The sequence below is a fragment of the Brassica rapa genome, chromosome A05 (genome assembly GCF_000309985.2).
Source record: "Brassica rapa cultivar Chiifu-401-42 chromosome A05, CAAS_Brap_v3.01, whole genome shotgun sequence".
Lineage (NCBI taxonomy): Eukaryota > Viridiplantae > Streptophyta > Magnoliopsida > Brassicales > Brassicaceae > Brassica > Brassica rapa.
In genome coordinates, this window is record NC_024799.2 from 7,648,313 (window position 1) to 7,669,711 (window position 21,399).

The 21,399-nt window shown below is 31.2% G+C and overlaps 4 protein-coding genes across 4 annotated transcripts; 1 reads left to right on the forward strand and 3 right to left on the reverse strand.

The window, feature by feature from the left end:
- Positions 1-2,284: 2,284 nt before the first annotated feature.
- On the reverse strand, positions 2,285-5,175 carry LOC103867925 (putative receptor-like protein kinase At2g30940). Its single transcript, XM_033290911.1, has 5 exons — positions 4,081-5,175; positions 3,595-3,888; positions 3,269-3,521; positions 2,986-3,198; positions 2,285-2,900 (listed from the first exon to the last, which is right to left on the reverse strand). The coding sequence occupies exons 1-5, from the start codon at positions 4,614-4,616 to the stop codon at positions 2,832-2,834; spliced, it is 1,365 nt and encodes a 454-aa protein (XP_033146802.1). The 5' UTR covers positions 4,617-5,175; the 3' UTR covers positions 2,285-2,831.
- Positions 5,176-5,439: 264 nt separating this feature from the next.
- LOC103867928 lies at positions 5,440-9,328 on the reverse strand. Its single transcript, XM_009146021.3, has 3 exons — positions 7,252-9,328; positions 6,973-7,161; positions 5,440-6,858 (listed from the first exon to the last, which is right to left on the reverse strand). The coding sequence occupies exons 1-3, from the start codon at positions 7,540-7,542 to the stop codon at positions 6,763-6,765; spliced, it is 576 nt and encodes a 191-aa protein (XP_009144269.1). The 5' UTR covers positions 7,543-9,328; the 3' UTR covers positions 5,440-6,762.
- A 3,011-nt stretch (positions 9,329-12,339) lies between these two features.
- On the forward strand, positions 12,340-13,926 carry LOC103867930. The gene is made up of 5 exons (XM_033292032.1): positions 12,340-12,376; positions 12,476-12,672; positions 12,956-13,001; positions 13,084-13,133; positions 13,210-13,926. Exons 1-5 carry the CDS (start codon positions 12,340-12,342, stop codon positions 13,252-13,254), a joined length of 375 nt encoding a protein of 124 aa, XP_033147923.1. The 3' UTR covers positions 13,255-13,926.
- Positions 13,927-13,971: 45 nt separating this feature from the next.
- LOC103867929 (actin-related protein 2/3 complex subunit 1A) lies at positions 13,972-17,380 on the reverse strand. Its single transcript, XM_009146022.3, has 15 exons — positions 17,077-17,380; positions 16,783-16,874; positions 16,611-16,687; positions 16,447-16,541; positions 16,279-16,348; positions 15,912-15,981; positions 15,658-15,731; positions 15,518-15,560; positions 15,332-15,413; positions 15,134-15,222; positions 14,957-15,042; positions 14,756-14,819; positions 14,501-14,607; positions 14,349-14,407; positions 13,972-14,263 (listed from the first exon to the last, which is right to left on the reverse strand). The coding sequence occupies exons 1-15, from the start codon at positions 17,144-17,146 to the stop codon at positions 14,196-14,198; spliced, it is 1,146 nt and encodes a 381-aa protein (XP_009144270.1). The 5' UTR covers positions 17,147-17,380; the 3' UTR covers positions 13,972-14,195.
- Positions 17,381-21,399: the final 4,019 nt, after the last annotated feature.

The following is a 21,399-nucleotide window of genomic DNA, read 5'->3' on the forward strand; positions in this document are numbered from 1 at the left end:
TGATGTAAGTCACAGTAAATAAATTTTCTGTAAAAAAATAAGTTACTATATTTTTAAAATTATTGAATGGTAACATTTTTGATGTATAAATTGTAGTAAGTAGGATTTAAAATAAATAAATATAAACAACAATAATATTTATTATAAATTTAATAAAATATATATAAATATGTTATGTTAAATAATTGAATAAAATTAAGGAAATATATTTTGCATATGTTTTAAACAAAATATACCTATACATATTTACATATAATTTTATGTATATAAAAAATTTAGTTACCAAATAGAATTAGAAATTAAAATTATATAAATAGTTTTGTTTTAAGTAATTCAAATGAAAATAGTACTTTATAAACATATTAGACTAATAAGTAATAGCTATTCGAAATTATTTTATGAGTTGACAAAAGTTAAATGTGAGACAATCATGTGCATATTAAAATAATTTAAAAAAAATTGCTGGTAAAAAAAAGTAACGTGTGGGACTTGATCCAAAACAAAAAAAAAAAAAAAAAAAAAAACAAGTTCTAATACATTGAGACTTTGATTGATGACGTGAGTTACATTTGATTAGTTTGAGCTAGAAGCAGAACTAAAAAATATTGCCAATCATAGAGTAATTTAATTTCTTGAGTTAATGTTTGACTTATGATGTGTTATATCATTTTTTTTTGTTTTTGGACTAGTGTCTTACGTTATTTTTTTAAGAGTAATTGGCGTAGATACACCCAGAAATTCATGTAATTTGTCATATAACCTTGTTTTTTTTAAATATTTTTAATGACTATAATACTCTTATCTCTATCTTTCTCTCTTCTTCCTTTTATGTATTCTAATCTCTTTATCTCTCGTACAAATTCTTCAAATCATTTTCTAATTCAACACAAATCTTTATTTTTTTATTCTAATTCTTTTGACACCCATAATGTTAATCTTATTATCTCACCACAATTTCAATGTTTCCAATTTCGAATCACAATCAACTTTTAGATAATATATACGTTAGTAGGTATTTTATTACTTACCTGCTATTATTTAAATTTTAATAGATTCTTAATCGATACATGAAGTGTTAGCTGTTACAAATAGACTTGGAGCTATTTAATAGATAATTATTTAATTGTTAATAATTTCATTAACTGATATATGATTTGTTAGTCGATACATAGATTGTTAGATGATACTGAAATTATTAGCGGATATGTTAGTTGGTATGTAGATTGTTACCTGCTATGTAAATATTTACCTGATAGATCTAGAGTTACTTGTTTTCGACAAAGCATAAGGATATTTTCGTCCGCACAATGTCAAAAGGTTACTCCTTCTTAGGTTATCCATAATTATGAAAATTCAGCAAATTTGGACCTTAATTGGGGAAATTCCACACATTGTCTTTTTTTTTTAATGTTTGTTAAGAGTTTTATGAATATGCACATGCTGTCTTACGTTTAACTTTGATCAGTTCATAAAATATCTTTTAAAAATATATAGCTATTTTTTTATTAGTCGAAAATATTTATAAACAACTACTTTAATTTTAGTTACTTAACCAAAATTATACATAAAATTTTAATTTTTAATTATATTTGGTAACTAAATTATATATATATATATATAATTATATGTAAAATTTAAGGTATTTTTTAGAATATATAGAAAGTATATTTTCTTAACTTTATTTTAATTATTTCATATAATTTATTTTATATCTATTTTATTAAATTTAAAATAAATATTATTATTGATATTCATATTATTTTTTAAATTATACATACTGCAACTTATACATCAAAATTACTAGTCAATAATCTTTAACTTATATTTTTACAATAAATTTACTACATAAATCTAATGTTTCTACCACATAAATCTTACTACGACTTACATCAACTTATAAATTTTATTACATCAAATCTAATCGGAGCCTGAATTTTGTTTGATGTTGAGTTAACAATTGAGTTGTCTATTTTCTCAAAAGATTAACTCAAAATTATAAATCAAGTACAATACATCATAACTCTAAAGATTAACTCAAAAAAATAAAACATATCCATGATTGATAACATTTTTGAGTTAAGCTTCTAACTCAAATTTAATCAACTATAATTCATGTCAACAGCTTTAAGCTGGTTTCATTTTTTTTTGATAACACGTATAAGCTGGTTTCATAGGATTTGATTATCAAGTGTTTTTTTCTTGTTTGTTTCCAGACTCGTCCATGGTCATCTTTTCTCTGTGCTTATCTACGATACTGCCTCTCTTCTTTTATCCCCCAAACATCTTTGTATACAAGTCTTTGTTTTTTTTTGTTTGTTAAAAGTATACAAGTCTTTGTTCTTTAATAAAATATCATGTCGCAATAGAAAATATTTTACAACAATCAAACAGAGAAAAATGGAGTATAATTGAGTGTTTAGTGTGTGTATGAGTTTCTTTTTTAATTATGATTTGATTTGATTGTTTTTTATTTATGTATTTGCTTTAGTTTCTGTGGTTTTGCTGAGTGTTTGTGAAGTTCTCTTTGTTCTGTATTTGTTGTGTTAGATGCAATTAGTTAATTTTTTTTGGTCAAAGATGCAATTAATTGTGTCTCAAAATGTGAACTGGAAGTAGAATAGAACAAAGGAAGTTTAGTCCAAAACCATGGAGATAAGTGATAAAGAAAGACATATATGGGCAGTTGCATGATCAGATATGATGCCAAAGAAGGAGGTTGAAAAGCAGACCAATGCATTTTATTGGCACACGTCTCAGGCGACTGTCGTTTAAACGCTTCCATATGGCATGGTAACTCCAAAACTAGTAATCAATTATTGTTGGCTTGGGATTCATGTTCCGATGATACTGATTCTAGAGACCTCGCGTGACCTGGTAACCTTCTGAGGCTTACGTATTGCCTGCACCAGAGACCGAACAAAGTAATGTAAGAAGTTAAGAAATGGACAATTGTTAAGGCAGCACAATTAAAGTATCATCAATTACATTACTATTCAGTAGCAAGTCATGCGGCTGGAGCATGTGAATCACATCTCCCATTTTAGGTCTCTGTTCTATTTCTGGATCAACACAGCGCAAGGCGATCAAGACAATCCGTTTGAGTTCTTTTAATGTTGGAAACTCGGGGAGGCTAGGATCAAGAACATCTACTATCATATGATTCACCACCATCTCTTTGATCCAGTCCACCAGATACACCTGAAAAGAAGCTTAAGAAATGTACAGCACATATAACAAAGGGTTTATGTTACACTATGTGTACGCTTACATGTGGTGAGCTTTGGTCAACACAGACTCTCCCGGAGACAAGCTCCATTATCAAAGTCCCGAAGCAATGAACGTCGATTTTCTCATCCAGATTATTAGGTGAAGGAACAAATGTTGGGTTCATTGGACTATCATTATGAGTTGGGATATCTAGTATTATCTTAGGGTTCCATTGATAATCAATAAGAATTTCGCTCGGTCTTATGTATTGATGAGTGATCCTTGGTTCAAGGTCTTCATGAAAATACGCCAGTCTGTAACACACAAAACATAATGAAACAACAACAAAAATGACATGGTTTGAAATGCGAAGAGAAGAGATCAAACCCTTTTGCTACTCCTTGAATGATCTTCATCCTCTTACTCCATGTCAGAGGTTGGTTTCTCCCTGAAGATCCATGAATCCATTCGTGCAAATCTCCTTTCTCTACATTCTCGTACACGAGAGCCCTAAAAATTCTTACAAACTTGTGAGTCAAGATTCCGAAGCAAGTCACACATATATATATATGTATGTACCTCTCGTCTCCTTCAATGCAGTATCCGAGTAGTCTCACAACATTCTTATGTCTAACGTTTGCAATCATCTCAGCTCTTGTTATGAAGTCGTTATCGTCATACCTGATTTTATTATTGTCTTGTATCAAAATATCAAAGATTCTAAGACAAACAAATATATAAACATGTATTTGAGATTTAGAGGGTTATAAACACTTAGATTAATCCTAATGTTTCATCAGGTTGTATCTAGTTTCGGCAGTGCAATCAATCAACGAGACCAAAGAGAGAGAAGAGTTAAAAGGTTAAAAAAACCTTTGATAGATGGGGAAGAACCGTTTGACAGCAACATTGACGGTACCCATCAAGATTCCACGGTACACCATTGAAGAATCTCCTTTAGCAATCAGATTCTCGTCTGCAAAACCATCTGTAATACTCTCAATCTCCATGAATGTAAACACGGTGAAGCTTCCAAAGCTGCTGCTGGTAGAGGAGAAGCTTCTAGTGTAGTAGGGAAGATGAGCAGATGACCATCCAACCTGAGAGGAGATTCTCCCGCTCTCTATATACTCGGGGCAACGGTTGTAAGGATTATATCGTCTGTCACTGTTTAAGGGAATGTGTGACAACGGCAGACAAAGCTTTGATCTTAGTCTGAATGGCTCTTGTCTACATCTTCTCCTGTGAAAGATGAAACATAAGGAGACAAAGACAATGAATGCTAAGAGGAAAGCTATGGAGGCGGAAGCTGTGATGAGGATCCATAGCTTGATGCCGAAGAAACAAGTGTGTTGTGAGAGTTTGTGTTCAATCAAGTCTGATCTTTGTGATGATATGATTCTGTTCATAGCTATTTGTCTTTGTAGTGATAAAGATGATGAAGCGGTGAGAGTGTGAAACAGTGAGATCTCGAGTCAGTTCTGCATTCTGGCTTTGAGTAAAGTTGAATCGATATGTTATTTTTATCTCTTTGAAATTGAAATGTGTTTTGAAAGAGTCTTGAGAAGATTTAGTAGTATTCATCCAAAGATGTAGCAAAAAGAGGTTGCTTGACTGTGTCTGTAACAAACATTGAGAGTTTTTAGCGATTAAAATCTTATACATCTCAAGGAGTTGAATAATTAACGTGTCACTCAACAATAAATAAACTATTTCCAAAAGAAAAAATATCAGAAATTAGTTTCTTATAACCATAAGATTAAGATGATCTATTATTCGCTTACTCTTCGTTCCATACCCTATCACAGTGTGTTTCAATTCCCTACGCTATTACAGCTTCTATGCTGCGGATTACATGTATGGTTGCATTTGGTCTTGTTAGTGTTTTATTTTAGTCTCAAACATTTGGTACTATATAACGTGGTTGTTTACTATGTTAACATGATCCATAAAGCTTTAAACCTATTTATGCTAGTAGCTGCAAGTTTTTTGAAGTCGTATCTAGTGTTTCTCTTAAATGAGACTAATTAATAGCCGTTCGAGTTGTAGCTTTTCTTGGTTTGAGTTTTGTAGCTTGGATATTGAACTAACTGATACAGAGAACCAAATATAGCATCACAAACTTAAGTTAAATTTAAACCAATATGTTCATGTCTTCAAATCTTCAATTCAATTTTGGTTGATGAAAAGATAACTCATCATGGCATTTGGGTGAAGTTGAACATAATAATAAAATTAAAAACACAAGTTATATTATATATGAAGGAGAGTTCATGCATCAAACCATAACAGATAGAGATTTCATATCTTTAAAATTTCCCGTCAGAACCTGATCCCACCACTCAACTTTACTCCAAATCTCCTCTCCCTGAGGTCTTTCCAGCGCACACCAAATCTCACCTGGTCTTCTGAAAAGCAAAGCCAGATTCCCACCATATCTCACAGTATACGACCAGTCTGAACATATCGTCCTAGCCAACAATTCTTCCACGCCTTCCACCACTCTCTAAGACTTCTGATTTGGATTATACGCTTTTAAGGTGTTCATAACACGATCATGGGAGTCAGAGACGGATCCAGAAAATATTTTAATGTGTGGCACATTATATATTTATAAAATCTTATTTATCATGTGTAGCACAATATTTTAATGTGTGGCACATCATCAACCACACATTCATTCACGCAACGCTTAGAAATCAGCATATAGTCTATTTCCCATTTTCTTTCCTTTGGCTCGTACACATAGCTTCCATAATGATGAGGTATGTATGTTTTGGGATAGGTTCTTCCTTCTAGTGCTCTGTCCTTCCTTCACGTAAATTTAAAATATTTCATATGATGATATGTTTAGTTAAGATATATATATATAATTTATAGAGTTCCGTTTGTTAATTTAAGATTATAATATATAAACATATTAATCAATTAATTCTATCACAATCAATCTATCATGTGTTTTCTCAAACAAAAAAAAAATCAATCTATCATGTATGAATTTAATTCTCTTACAAAAGTATTTTGGTAACCCAGAGAAAATTAACTAATATTTTTACGATTTTAAAAGTTCTTTTGTTAAAGAAAGTTTTTTTTCTTGTGACAAAGAAAAAGGTTATTTTCCTTGATGTCTTCCCTTTCTTTTGTATGAATCTTGAATTTGAGTTTTCTAGTTACGATTTTAAAAGTTCTTTTGTATGGAAGAGTCTTGTTTCTAGTTACGTTGAGAAACTTATTGTAAAGGGTCCGTTTAGCTTTTAGAAGTTCCGTTGTTCAAAAAAAAAAAAAAAAGCTTTTAGAAGTTCTTTAGAATCCGTCACTCATCACAAAGGAAATTACATTTTTTGGGGGTTTATTGGCTTGTACACAATTTCTTGAAAACAATCAAGACTCAAAAGGATTATCAACAGAAAAGCAAAACAAAAAACAACAAAAATAAAGATAGACACAATATCAAATCAAAATAAAAGAAAGCAAATACATAATCAAAAGTTGTTTTGGGATAGGTTCTTTCTTCTAGTGCTCTGTCCTTCCTTCATGGTGAAATGCATTAGCCTTTCATTTTGAAGTAGATGTCTTGAGAAGATCAAGAACTCCACAACAATTTTTCCACCACGGGGTCGTCTCAGCCCCACGCTCACCAGCTAACAAAGGCTGCAACCCACACATTAAGTTTGTCAATACATAATGACATTACAATCTCCTCCTAAGAGACAATTTAAGTTTTTAGTTTTGAGAATAGAGAGAGTTTTGCTTTAAATCTGTGACCTGATTGTCTGTGGATATAGGAACGTCTCGGTTTTCTACGGTGGTGCTGCTCGATGCACCAGCAACAGCCTTGGTAGCAACGTCAACGATCTTGGAGGAAATATCAGTCTTCTTCTCCTCAAAACCATGAAGCAAGGTGTTGAATCCTTCAAAACCTTTTGATAAAACATTGTCCACTACCTCTCTTGCCTAAAGACACAAGACCGTCATATTACAATATGTTTTAGCTTTTCGGACAACATACATGTAAAACGATGTAAGAGTGACAAAAAAACATACCTGTGTTGACACATTAGACACTTTCTCTGGTGCTGCTGCGGCTTCACTCTTGACCGTTTCTGTGGAGGCTGCAACGGTTTCTCCAGCATCGGTTAAAGACCTCTTGACGGTTTCCGCGGAGGCTGCAGCGTTTTCTCCAGCATCGGTTAGAGAGGTCGTGACAGTTTCAGCGGAGGCTGCGACGGTTTTCTGAGCCTCAGTTAGAGAGGCACCGACGGATTCAGCGGTGGCTGTAACAGATTCTTTGGCTTCGTTAAAAGTAGAAGCTGCCTTGTCCAAGAACGATGCCATTTTCTATCTGCGGATGCTGTAATATTTTTGTGTGAGAGAGAGGAACATATATATTTATATAACAAGCAATTAGAATATTCTCCAAAATGGAGAGGAATGTGAAACCAAGTGAGCTGTTAAGAGGGCCGTTTCAACGCCTCCAGCGAAACAACTAATCAGAATCTCACAACGTGACTTCCTTTATGAATTCTTGATTTTGTTTGACAACAAATTTATTAGCAAAATTTATAACTTATATTGTATCAATCATAGTCAAGAGTATAATAAGGTATATTTGAGGAAATGATTGGGTTGCATTATCTATTCAGATGGGTTGATGATTGAGGTATGGAGTTGTCCTACATTAAGTTGCATTGCCAGCTTCTTAATTCACATTACCAACTATAAGACAGCCCCTTTTAGTGCCCCACTTTTTTCTGTTCTTCTTTACGTATATAACGTGAATATTCCAGCAAAGTTTGAAGCCGTATGTCACTACTGTTGCTATACACGATTGATACATACCATTAATTGTGATTAGCGTGGTGCAACTTAAAATATTGAATAGTAAATCAAAATGGTAGGGAAACTATACCCAATCTTCTTAGTACTTAATTGTTTTACAAACTGTTTTTTTTTCTTCCAAAAGTTACAAGTGGAAAAATATAAAATAGAGAAATTCTCTAGAATATTCATTTTTAGTTTATTTTCACAAAAATAGCTTCCAATAAAGAAAATGACAAAAAACTTTTATTTAGGGGTAAATATACATTTATATACTAAGGTTAACTAATTTATACTAGAGTTTAGAGTTAAGGTAGAGTTTTCAAGGTGGAGTTTTAAATTTAAAAAATAAAAATTTAAAATTTTCAAAATAAAAATAGAGTATTGTGGTTATTTTTTTTTTTGAAGATTTTTTTATTTTTTTTAACACTACTTTCACTAAGAAACTCAAACATTCAGGCTACAATGGAAAGGAGAGTTGAAGAAATCCACAAACATAAACATTGCATCATAAAAGGAAGCTACGAAGAGTGTGATTGGCTATTGTTGTAATTGTTCTCCACAGCCACAATTATATCCACAGCTCTAAATCTACACCAGTCTTGATTTATATTTTTTTTAAAAAGCTCACAGCCGTTTTTTTAAGTCCACATCACTTCTTTAAATTTATGTTTTTATAATTGTTCTGCAGAGATAAATTCCTACAGTCCAAATTAAAAACTTTTAAAAAGTAAAAATCTAGAGCCAAAGCCAAAAAAGTCACACCAATATTTCTACAGCCAAAAAAAAAAAATCACAGTTCTTACCAATCACACCTTAAGACTCTAAGATAGAGAAAGATAGTGAATTCAGAGCAAGACTCGAATGCGTCAAAACAAGACTACGGCACCGCCAAAAACTTGAGATTTAGTCATTTTTGAGGATTATTTTGATGACAAAAAAATAAAAATAGTTATTTAAGAGAATTGCATATAAAATATGTTACTTTTAAAAGAATATATTTTAGTCTGACACAATGTGAATAAGTCTGACCAAGAGTTTATATATATAGAAGCCTTTAGGAAAAAAGGGGGTTTATATAGATGATAATAACTGATTCCAACATATCCAAATCCAACCGCTCTTTTGAATTTGTGCGACTTTAATATTAGTTTCGTTACACCAACTTTTGGTTTATAAAGCACAAATATTTTTCTTTGTTATAATGGGAGAGTTATGAAAACAGCCTAACTTTTCCTGTATACTAGGTTAAGACCCGCGCCTTGCGCATGATGAATATTATATATATAAATTATTTGATATATTATATGTTTATAACATATTATGAAATAATAAATATATATTGAATAATTAAAAAATCATTATCTACTACTTATATAATTAAATTAGTGCGAACATATAAATAAATTTTATAAATCAAAAAAATATTTTTTCCGTTTGATATGATATATTATTAAATTTAAATAATAGTAACATATATATGGTATATTTTAATATTAATATTTATTAGATGATGCTTTTTGCTCATATTTTTCTTTTATCATTTGTATATGTTATAACAAAAAGTCTAAATTATTGATAACAAAATTTTCACTATGGGATTAATGGTTTAAGTAATTTATCATATTTTAAAAAATTAAGTTGTCAATATTGTTTCAAATTTTTTATCAAAAAAATGTTCAAAGTAAATTTCAAAATTAAGATATTTATGTATTTTTTATATGGCATATAGTTTAATTTAAAATGATACATATATTTATATATTTTTTATTTTTGATACTTATTAAATGAGACTTTTAACTTATATTATTTTTTAATTATTTGTATCATGTCATAACAAAAGTTTTAAATCATAGATCACAAAATTTGAATGTGAAACTTTTAACAGTTTTAGTAATTTATACTCGTTTTTAAAAATTTAAAATATAATATATAAATATTTTTTTAATTTTTATTATATGGTTACTATGATTATTTAATTTATTTTAATAGCTTAAAATTAAACGAATATAATTACAATACAACTTATTTTTATCAAATCTTTATTATTCAAAATCATTAATTGTCATATATACTTTAGCCACATTAGGCAATTCTGTAATCTTATTTAAGGAAATAACGAAGCACATTAATAATGTATTTATTGTGTTTTAATAAAAAGGTTATTATATATTTAGATGGGTCAACCTATTTTTCTAAAGATTCTAAGAATCATTCTAGTGATGACATGTGACTACAAAAAAATATTGCAATGCTTCTCAAATAATATATAGGAGATCAGATCTCCACATTAATTCTGTATTGATGATTTCCGAATTTTATAATTTTTGTTTAGCCATTTAAAATATAGGGAAATTTAATCCAATAATAAAAAAAAACTATATTTCACAAATAACAATATCAATCCTTCTCTCCTATTTTCTCTTCTTATCTCTCTCTACTCTCTTACTACAAATCTAATATTTTCCCCAATATATTCATTCATCAAATTAACCCTAAAATATAATAACAATATATCGGTTAAAATAATGATATTTGCACTTTCCGTACCTTTTCACTTATTAAGGGCATGAAAAGAAATATGCCAAGTACTTGTTAAGGGCATAAAACAAATAGGCGAAGCGAAGGAAAAATAGTTCTAATTTTTCAATGAGTAGAGTAAATTTGCGAGAAATCCACTTGAACACTTATCAAAAGGGAAAATCGCATAAAAAACCTTAAAAGTGTCACTTACTAGCACTTTAAACCTTGAAGTTTTTTCACTAACACTTTTAACCTTCAAAGTGACATTTTTATCATAAAAAACCTCCAAAGAAGAAAAATGACCGGCTGAACAGGTTAAAAACAGTTTTTTTTTTCAAAAAATAATTATTTAATTAATAAATAAACAAAAGAACTAATAAAAATCAAAACATTTAACAAAAAAACTCATAAATTTAAAAAAAGTGAGATAAATAAATAAAAATTTAGAAAATTAAATAAAAAATAACTAAAAATTCAAAAATAAATAAGATCAAATTAAAATAGAGAAAAAAATAATAATAAATTTCAAAAAATTGAAAATTCAAAAAAGTTTTTTCCATTTTCAAATATAATGTCGGAAATTACATTGAAGATATGCCAAAAACATTCATTGGAGATATGTCGGAAATCACGGTTTTTGGCATATCTCCAATGACGGTTTTTGGCATATCTCCAATGATAATTTCTGACATTATATTTGAAAATGAATGTTGATAAAAAATTCATTTTCATTTTCATTTTTTTTTTGAAATTTATGTTTTTTTTTATTTTTCTCCATTTTAAATTGATCTTATTTATTTTTTGATTTTTTTTTATTTAATTTTTTAAATCTTTATTTATTTTTTGATTTTTTTTTAATTTATGAGTTTTTTTGTTTAATTTTTCGATTTTTATTAATTTTTTTTGTTTATTTTATTAATTAAATAATTATTTTTGAAAAACAAAACTGTTTTTAACCTGTTCAGCCGGTCATTTTTCTTGTTTGGAGGTTTTTTATGATAAAAATGTCACTTTGAAGGTTAAAAGTATTAGTAAAAAAACTTCAAAGTTTAAAGTGCTAGTAATTAACACTTTCAAGGTTTTTTACGTGATTTTCCCCTTATCAAAATGTTAGTTTTTAATATTTTTGAAATATAAGAACTTTTTTTTATTAGCTCTGTTCTTTTCATGAACGCTGCGATTAGCGTCAAGAAAATTACACTTATCAACGATGGTGGACACAACATCCCTGAAACAATGTCAACTTGTTTTTTAGTCGCACGGCAATCAACAAAGAGTGAAACAGGTACTTTAATCTTTGGTTCCATCAAATTTAGCTTCGTCGTAGTGTTCTTGTGAAAAGAACAGAGGTGGCCTGAAAAAAACAATTAGGCCTGGGACTTCGGTTTTTCGAAACCGAACCGAACCGAACCGTCGGTTTTTGGTTAACCGAAGTTTTTAAAAACAATTCACTGTTGTAAATTCCCATTTCGCGGCTCCTATCATTTTCGCTCTTTCCTTTTCTCAGTCGGCGGCATAAACCCGACGTCAGTTATGCGGACCGCCGTTGGCTAAACTCTTGATCGCGCCATCTCGCAGTCGCAAACTGTAACATCAATAGTGCTGTTCGTTTCGAGAACGCGCTGCGTCAACCACGAACGATCAAAAATGTAAAGAAATTTTAATGACAGCTCAGCAACCAATTAAATTAGAGAGTTAGAAAAGGCAATCATTAGACGCTGCGTCACTTCTCGTATGAGGTGGGAGACGCTGTTATTTGCAGCGGCAATAGAATTACAGAAAAGAGGAGCAATGGAAGTCGCCGGCGGCAACTATACAACAACACACCGTTAAAAATTTTCTCACCTGTTTGTTAATTATTGGTCGCCGCCGCTGACGCTGCGTCAGAGAAACGAACAGGCCTAATGATAATGAATCAAATGCAAAGGATTCTTTTCTCTGCTCCTCAATCATACCCCCACCCCCCCCCCCCCCCCCCACCCCCCGTCTTGTTTTCGACCTCAGAGACCGACGCTTCGTCTGCAGTATTGTCCTCTTCGCATCAAAAAGATCCAAAATTTCGAAGAAGAGCACAAACACATCTTCTCTCAAGGAACATCAACTTGCCAAATTCTCCGCCACCTGGTTCGAATGATAGTTTAGTTCTGTCTGAATACAGTCTTTTGATTCCACCTGGTTGTGTTCACATTGCTTATCCACATGATGAGAAAAAGAAAAAAAAAAGACACCTTCATGCAATTTTAATTTTAGAGTTTAAAATTTAACTTCGGGGTTACCATCTTTAGTTGGAATACTCTTCCTTTACTTAGACCATTCTAAGCTTGGAATGACATTGCTGTTAGTTATGTATTTGATCTGTCAGGGTGCATTTCTTCTCTAGTTTGACTTTTATTCTTTGACTCTGCAGGATATGGATCCTATGACACTTCATCAATTGTACTACATCGCAGATGGTGAACAATTCATAGAATCTTCTATTCTATATAGGTAGGTTTCTCCTGTGTCTACTTGCTAAAGTAATAGTCTCTTGCGCAGACAAGCTAGTGGATGAGGGGAGGACGTTTGATGCTGTTCTCGCCTTAGAGGTTTGTCTAACTTCTCTGATACTTTTTTTCATTCCTGTTTGATTCTCATAAATGTTCTCTGATTTCTACAATAAAGGTCATCCAGCATGTAGCCAACCCTGCAAATCCTTGTCAGCATTGACCATCCATCCCCAACGGAGCCACAATACTCTCTACAATTAACCGCTCTGTGCGAGCAGAGTACATTCTACAATGGGTAATCTTCAGTCTCTTGTTAACACCAAGTTTTACATTTGGTCTTTTGTAAAATCAAATCACCTGCAGCTTCCTAAAGGCTGCACACACCAGTGGTCAAGCTTTCTAACTCCTGAAGAACTTACTATGATTCTACAACGCACGTCACTTGATGTAAGCTGGTTCTCTCTCCCATCAATACTCTCTATGTTAAGCTGACTGAAACAATACAAAAGTACTATACGTCTGTGGACAAGAAGGATTGTTCATCTGGTTTTCTCTTAGAGGACATTGTGGTAGAAATGAAAAATCATGAAATTATTGGTTTGCAGGTGAAGGAGATGGCTGGATTTGTATACAACCCGATAACAGGAAGATGGTTATTGTCACAGACGACATAGGCGTAAACTTTATCGCTTATGGGACCAAAAAAGAATGATTCTGTAGAGTTATAATCCATCGTTCAAGCCTTGTGTTTCTGCATATCTGCTCCAAGAAGTTGCTTAGAAGAGTACAGTAGTTAAATTCGCAATAAGTGAGAATTGTATACAACCTAAAAACTTCAGTTGTCTGTTGTGATATACATCAGCAGATTTTGTTCTTGATTATTGTTATCTCATCCGAGACTAGCAGTTTCATTTTTGTTGATATTAAGTTATTAACGAAAATGAATCAATCTTGAAGCTTTGAAGATATTACAAAGATCCAGAGGCAAAGACATAGCTAAAACTTATGAATGCCCTTATACCAACCTTTATTAATGTGGTTTACAAAGTTGAAAACAATTATGAAATTGGAAATGGTTACAAAAGACTGGGGAAATAAAAATCTGATAAACAATCAAGCAAACCTTAGTTGTGATCCAGATTTGTATTATTTCTGTGTTTATTAAAACTGGTGGCCAAGCTCTTCTTCCATGTTCTCTAGATCCCATATGGCTATCTTGCCATCCAATCCTATAAATAGCAAACCAATATAGGAGGAACAAATGAATCCGGTTGATTCCATGAAGAAATATATGAGTTTTAATAACTGACTGACCTGAAGTGCTGAATCGCATTACTTTAGGACTCCCAGCTTTGCTAAGAGATACAATGGCACTACAAGTTTCAGGTAAGATTAGAGGTCAGGCTACCTTGCAGGTTATTTTGTAAAAGCAAAGGTAACTTAAAGACAAGACAGTATTTTCTTACTTTATGCAGTTATCATGAACGCCTTCACGTGATTTAGAGGACTCAGAAGCTTCGTTGGCTGTTGTAGCCTTTGACTGACCGTAGAATTTCGTAAATGCTTCAGAAAACTGAAAACATTAACATAATGAACAGACAGTTAGACAAAACAGAACAAGCTTAAGGAAAACTTGGGGAATAAGCTTAAGTTTCACTTATATTTATATATACTAAAGGGATAATACAAAACATATATAAGAAACAAGATTTGGTATGTACCTGCGAACTATAACTGGCACCTGAGGATTCCGGTTTCTTCTCTCCAATGTATCTGATAAAGCTCCTGCATACCAAAAACTAAATGCTTATAACAAAGCTAATATCGAGGTGTGGATTAGTAAGAGGATGGAAAGGATTCAATTATCCGCAAATAGCTGATAAGAGGAGAAAATTAAGAAGATATTTGTGAGAGTTACACACCATATTCCAGTATCATCTGCAGCGAAGACCATCGGGTTGCTGTCATAACCAACGGCTATCACCATTTTCTCAGATATAAAGAGGACCTGAAAATAGAAAGTTCCCAGATAATATATCAGTTCAGAACATAACAAGCGGAGGTTCTCAAACGTAAAACAAGGGTGGATGCTGACCCACATCACGAAGCGGCAAATCTCTAAATGCAACGCTTTGGGCTAAAGGAGAAGGACCAACGTCATCAACAAAGTAAATCATGGAGCTATGACCTATACAAAGATTACAGATACATAGAAAGTGAAAAAGCGGGTTGTATATATTACATAACAAAGTTGAATTTAATGAACAATCATCTCACAGGGTTAAGGATGTTCTGACCTACATAAGCTAAGGTGTTTCCACTTGGAGACCATTTCACACCAAAAGCCCAAGAATATGAAAGATCAAGCTGAAGAATTTGCTGTTTCAACAAAGACACAGCCCGAAAAAATCTCCCTAGTATTAGATGAGAGGATGGGGAGAACATGGTATAAGCATTAGTATATTCAGTCAAAGGAAACAAACCTCCCCGAATTTAGATTCTGCCGGTGAGCCTGCTTTTGGATCCCTGTATCATCCCAGTCAGTGAAGACACATAAGAAACTGGCCCACATCCGCAAAAAGTGGTTTTAGAGAGTAGATAGATGTTCAAGTAATGTGCTTACTTTGTGTCAACTCCTTTGATGAATGTTGAAAACACCCGACATTTTCCATCCGTAGATGTCGTTGCCAGAAGAATCTAATGCAAAACAGACAATAAGAGAACACCACATCGGAAAATTATTATTCTAGTTTAGGGATCATGTACTCTAGCCAGTGGAGAACTTTGTACACTATTTTCGGTAGATAAAGCATCTATAGAAAGACTGATCAATATTATAGCTACTGAAGTACACGAGGTTGTGTTGATTGCACGCACATTATTAGGATGCCAAGCAACGCTTGTGACTGAAGATTCATGCCGTTTCCGGATAAGTTTACTGACCCACCTGAAGAAGAGTAAAACCAAGGAATGTCAGCCTGCCAAAATACCAAAACTTTACACTAAATTCAAAACTTCACTCACACACATTCCAGATATTTTCCAAAACCTCTAATACAATACACAAAATATATATGTCCAGATAATAGAAACTAACATGCCAGTACATAACACAGTATCCACCAAAAAGAAAGTAGATTAAACAAGTTATATACCATTTAATAGACCATCAACACTATTTGTAGCAAAATGCCAAGGAAAAATCCATGACTAATAATGAGAATATAAGAGAAGAAGTAGTTACCAGTTATTCTCTTGCTCATAGTAGCATATACAAACAGTTTTAGCACCACTTCCAACAGCAAACTTGTTCTCTAAGAGTATTGGGAACAAAAAGAAAGTAGATTAAAGTTATAGGAAAAGTACATTACATATATTATTAACTAGAAAATGAATCTAACTTCTCGTTTACCATTTGGACTCCATTGGACACAGAGTGCAGCACGATTGAGTCTAAGAATAACAAGAGTTGGTACCCATTCACCTCCTTCCAAGCTCCACACGTACCTTCAGGAATTCCAGATTCAGTTTAAACGAACAATCACAAGAGTGAACAATCAAAAGATTGCAACTTACGAGTTCCTGTCATGGGAAACAGTGACGATTCTGTTGGACTTCGAGCTCCAATCTATTCCAGAAACAATCTGGTCATGCTGCAAACAATTCAAACAAAACTCATCAAGTTGTTGTAAGAAAAAGAATGCATGCTCATTCGTTTTCAGATGAGGAGAGAGACAGAAAGATTCACCTTTTCGAGGACGTGTAACCTCTCCCACTGGTCTTGCTCTTGTGATGATTTATAGATATGAACTTCATTGTTGTTAGGACAAAGTGCAACCACTACAAGGGGGAAACAGATAACTGATTATTATAGGCATAGACCAATTCAATCAACCTTGTGACTGATGTGCCTTCTTTAAGCAAAGACAGACAAACAAACACATGTCGGAACACGAATTTTACCAGAAAGATATCAACTTTCCGGAATTTACAAGAAAAAAATATTTACTTTCTCATCTTCCCAAAAGGACAATGAACTTACTGGAGAGATCAGGACTCCAAGCATGGCAAGTGATTGACTCTGCGAACCTGTGAACATCCACCACTGCCATGAATGATCCTTCTTTAACTCCAATTTTCTCAGATCTTCGGTGGTGAGATTGATTGGTGAAACTCCAATGAGATCCGAGACGTGAATCGAAAGAGAGATGTTTGTTTGTTGTTTGTCTTTTGCGCTAAGGCTATGTTAACTTAAAAATGACCAATTCAATTTTACTTTTCCTTTTCTAAAATAAAGCCAAAAAACAAATAAATGTTTTTTTCTCTACACTAATAACTTTCGTAAACTAAAAAAAGTCCGCCGACGTATTTTTGGGGGCGAGTAAATATTATAGATGCAAACAATTAACTTCAAGTTATTCCAATCTTTGCATGTCATTAATTCGTCGGAAGAAAATATACATGTATATATATATACATAGATGACCGGTCCGCACCCTGTGCGGACATAACAAAATTCAAAATATAGAATAAATAGTGTATAGTTTTAGAAGTAACGGATTTTACATCTTCATACCACCGTCTTTGCGAGAAAGCATCAGTCATGGAGAAAAGCTGGTACTCAATATTTGACATGGACGAGAGGGAACAAAGTAACTTCAGTATCAAGAGGCAGTTATTGTGTATATGTATAATTGCAACGTCCCAAAATAATTTGTGTGTTTAAGAAGAAAATTTCAAGAGGGATTTTATATTGTAATAAGGTAAGTCATTACAAACGAATTAAGAATTTAGACACATTAAGGTAAATTGGCATTTAAAATTTCAATAAATGTGATAATAACTTGGGCAAGAAATTTTAAAAATAAATAAGGTAACTTACATTTAAACTATTCATAAGTTACTTTGCAACTTGCACATGTCAAATCAGAAAACAACATGTACAATAAGAAAAGAGCTGAAGAAAAAAAAATGATGATATAGCTCACATTTCCAAAGAACATATAGAACCTCTTATTATAATTTAAAACAAATGATAAGCCAATATAAATAATTTTATAAATTTATTTATAATTTAATAAATGATTTATAAAGCATGCATGAAATTTATTAGACATTAATAGTTATTATGATACTTTATATGTAAATATAAGGCTTTCTATACGTATATAAAATCATTATATCAATTCAAATAAACATTTTTGTTTCTTATTTTATGTAATTTATAAATATATAAAAATTTGATCACATTATTACTCTTTCATAGTTTCAACAATTAGTTACCAGAAATAATTATTTCTAAAATTATGTAGATTATTTGGAAAGTGGTAATTGAATTATCCTTTCCTTTTAGATATAATTATAATAAATAAAATCCTCAAATCATCGGCCAATCAAATTATATTCATTTATGATCGATATGTAATAAAAAAAAAAATCACTTATATGACTTCTCAATCAATACGTAGTAGGTTTATATTTTTATAAATAATTTATAACATTTTATAAATTATTTTAAAATTCTGATAAATTTATTCTTTAAACAACGATAAATAATTTAAAAATAATATTAATAAACATGTTTGGATTTTGTTATATTTAAAATAGTTATTATATAACTATATTCGAATACAATTCATGAAGTAGAGTATAAAACTATTATAATTATCTTATATAAAATTTCGTTCATTATATTTTATAGTTTATAAATGTTTAAAGTAATAAATAAAATATTATTAATCTTTCTATAATTTAGAGAATTAGTTTCCATAAATTGTTATTTGTAATATTCTTTAGATTATATGGCACGTGATGTTAAATGATTTTAGACTTACCTTAAATTTATAGATCTAAATTAAATAAATAAAAATTAAGAACAATCGACCAATCAAATTATAACAATTTCTTGAAACTTCACCTATGAGCGACCCGTCACCAGAAATCACTAAAGTGACTTCTCTTTCAAAATATGGAATAAATAGTGCATAGTTTTAGAAGTAACAGATTTTATATTATCATTAATTAGAATTGTATTGTATATGTGTTGTAATTCTTTATTTTAGGTGAATAATATTAGTTTTACATAAATAATATCGAAAAATTTATGTAGACATATTAAAAGAAAATATAATAAAATTGAAAATATTATCCATAAATAATATAAATTATGAAGTACAATTCTCGATAAAGAAAACAAAATCCATTAGAAACCAGCAAAAAAATTCTTAAATTTTGTAAGCAATTGGACGGGTTAACATTATTTGATTAGATCTATAAGTTTCTAAATTTTATTGAACAGAAAATAATATTAAATTGACATACCGTCATCGAAATAGTCGAAATACTTGATTCGTAAGTTGTGAAGGTATACCGCGCATCTGCAAAATAATCGAAATATTAAATTGAAATAGTCGAAAGATTAAATTGACATACCGCGCATCCGCAAAATACTTCTCCGGAACTTCACTCGGAAATTTATCAGTTGTTCCAACAAAATTTGTTTGAAAGAAGCCAATTTTGTACGGATGCGCGGTTGTCCAATAATCACCAATAGCATCGTACAATTTGAATAACTGGACGACCTTCGCATCGCCCTCGGTTAGTTTCCCTTCAAATTGTTTGATGAGCTGTTCACCAACTGAAGCATGAATTCTTGTCCCCTACACGAAAATGAGATAAAGTCATATGAGTTGGATTGAGAACAAAAGACTAAAGACGATTATGAGTTGTAAAAAATGTAGTAATCTACTTACTTCTTTATCAATGAAAACCATTTCGATGGTGTTTCTGGAATCTTTGTTGTAATTTCTCCACAAGCGAAGAATCCTAACCTCAATACGTCATGTATCTTTACATGGTTTTAATTGCCTGATAAAAGACACTCGGTTTTTGGGAGCTTGAACTATTGACATACTGTTTTTAAAAAATTGATATCTTCACAACACTGTATTGTATTGTATGTAAGATCTTGGGAGTATATTTATATATAGTCGACTTTTCATAATAAATGACGTTTGAATATTTATTTTCTGCAGTAAATATTAAAATAGATTAAAGAAATATATTAACTCTACATTGTCATAAGTTGGTTTGCATTTAATATATATAAGAACTTGCGCAAGTAATACATACTAGGTGCACCGCCCGCACGCATGTGCGGGCATTAACATTAATATTAAATTGATATTATATTTACAACTATATAATACTTATGTTACATGTATATGGTTAATATGAAAGATTCGATGTTACATATTGATATTTATACTATGTTCATATGAACAAAGAATACATTCGAACGTTTGGAAAACGATCACATTTAACACTAATCTTAAAACATCATAAAAATATAACTGAGAGAAAACAAATATTTCACGCATAACCCCAATAAAAAAATCAGCCATGAAATATAAAAGAGAGATTTGAATTACCTGAGATTTATTATCATTGGTTTCATTGTAACATCATAGATGATTTATGGTTTCCTTTTCTAAGCCTTGAGTCAGAAAAGAGGTAATTCTAACAAAAATATTTAAAGATGTAAACAATCTCCAAAAGATAAAAAATTATATAATTGATAGGACAACGTCAATGAGTTTCAAAGTTTTTAAAAAGCTTTGAGATTACCTTTGGCTCTCAGACGTACCGAAGAGGATCACGCACAATAAATAAATTACACTTGATTAGCATACACATCTTATATTATATTCTTGATTAGTGATTTAACTTTATAAAAAAAAAAAGAATTACCTTTTTCGAAAGGGATGATCGATTTCTGGATAAACAGAGTCGTCTCTTTTTGTTAGTTGAATCACTACTGATGCAAAAATATAGATAGAGATACAACATGGAGAGGAAGAGATCAAAAATAAACGGAGAAGAAGAATCCTCCATAAAATTACCAGTAATGGTGTTCCCGTCTATGAGTTACTTATTGATTATCATACACCTACGCAAGATCACAAAAGTAGAATTTAAATTAGAACGATCAAAAACATATGAAAACTTAAAAAATAGATGCGTGAAATTAATGGGGGTGGCGTGATATTTATATAGCAAATTAGTTTAAGTTTCTAAATAACCTAGTTTTCAAGAGAAGCTATGAGATAGAATATCCTCTAATAAATTTTAATTCAGCTATGAGATAGGATATCTTCTAATAAAATTTTAAAGATATTCTGGTTATAATATATACATAATTTTGGTAACCCAAATCTTGTTATATATATATTTAAATATTAAATGCATGATATTAGGAAAGAAGATATTTCGTCAGTTGATTGCAACTCGTTTTTGATAAAACAAATCCCACTATAAGGTTTTAAATAATAGATAATAAGGAAAGAATAATGAATTTTAACGTTAA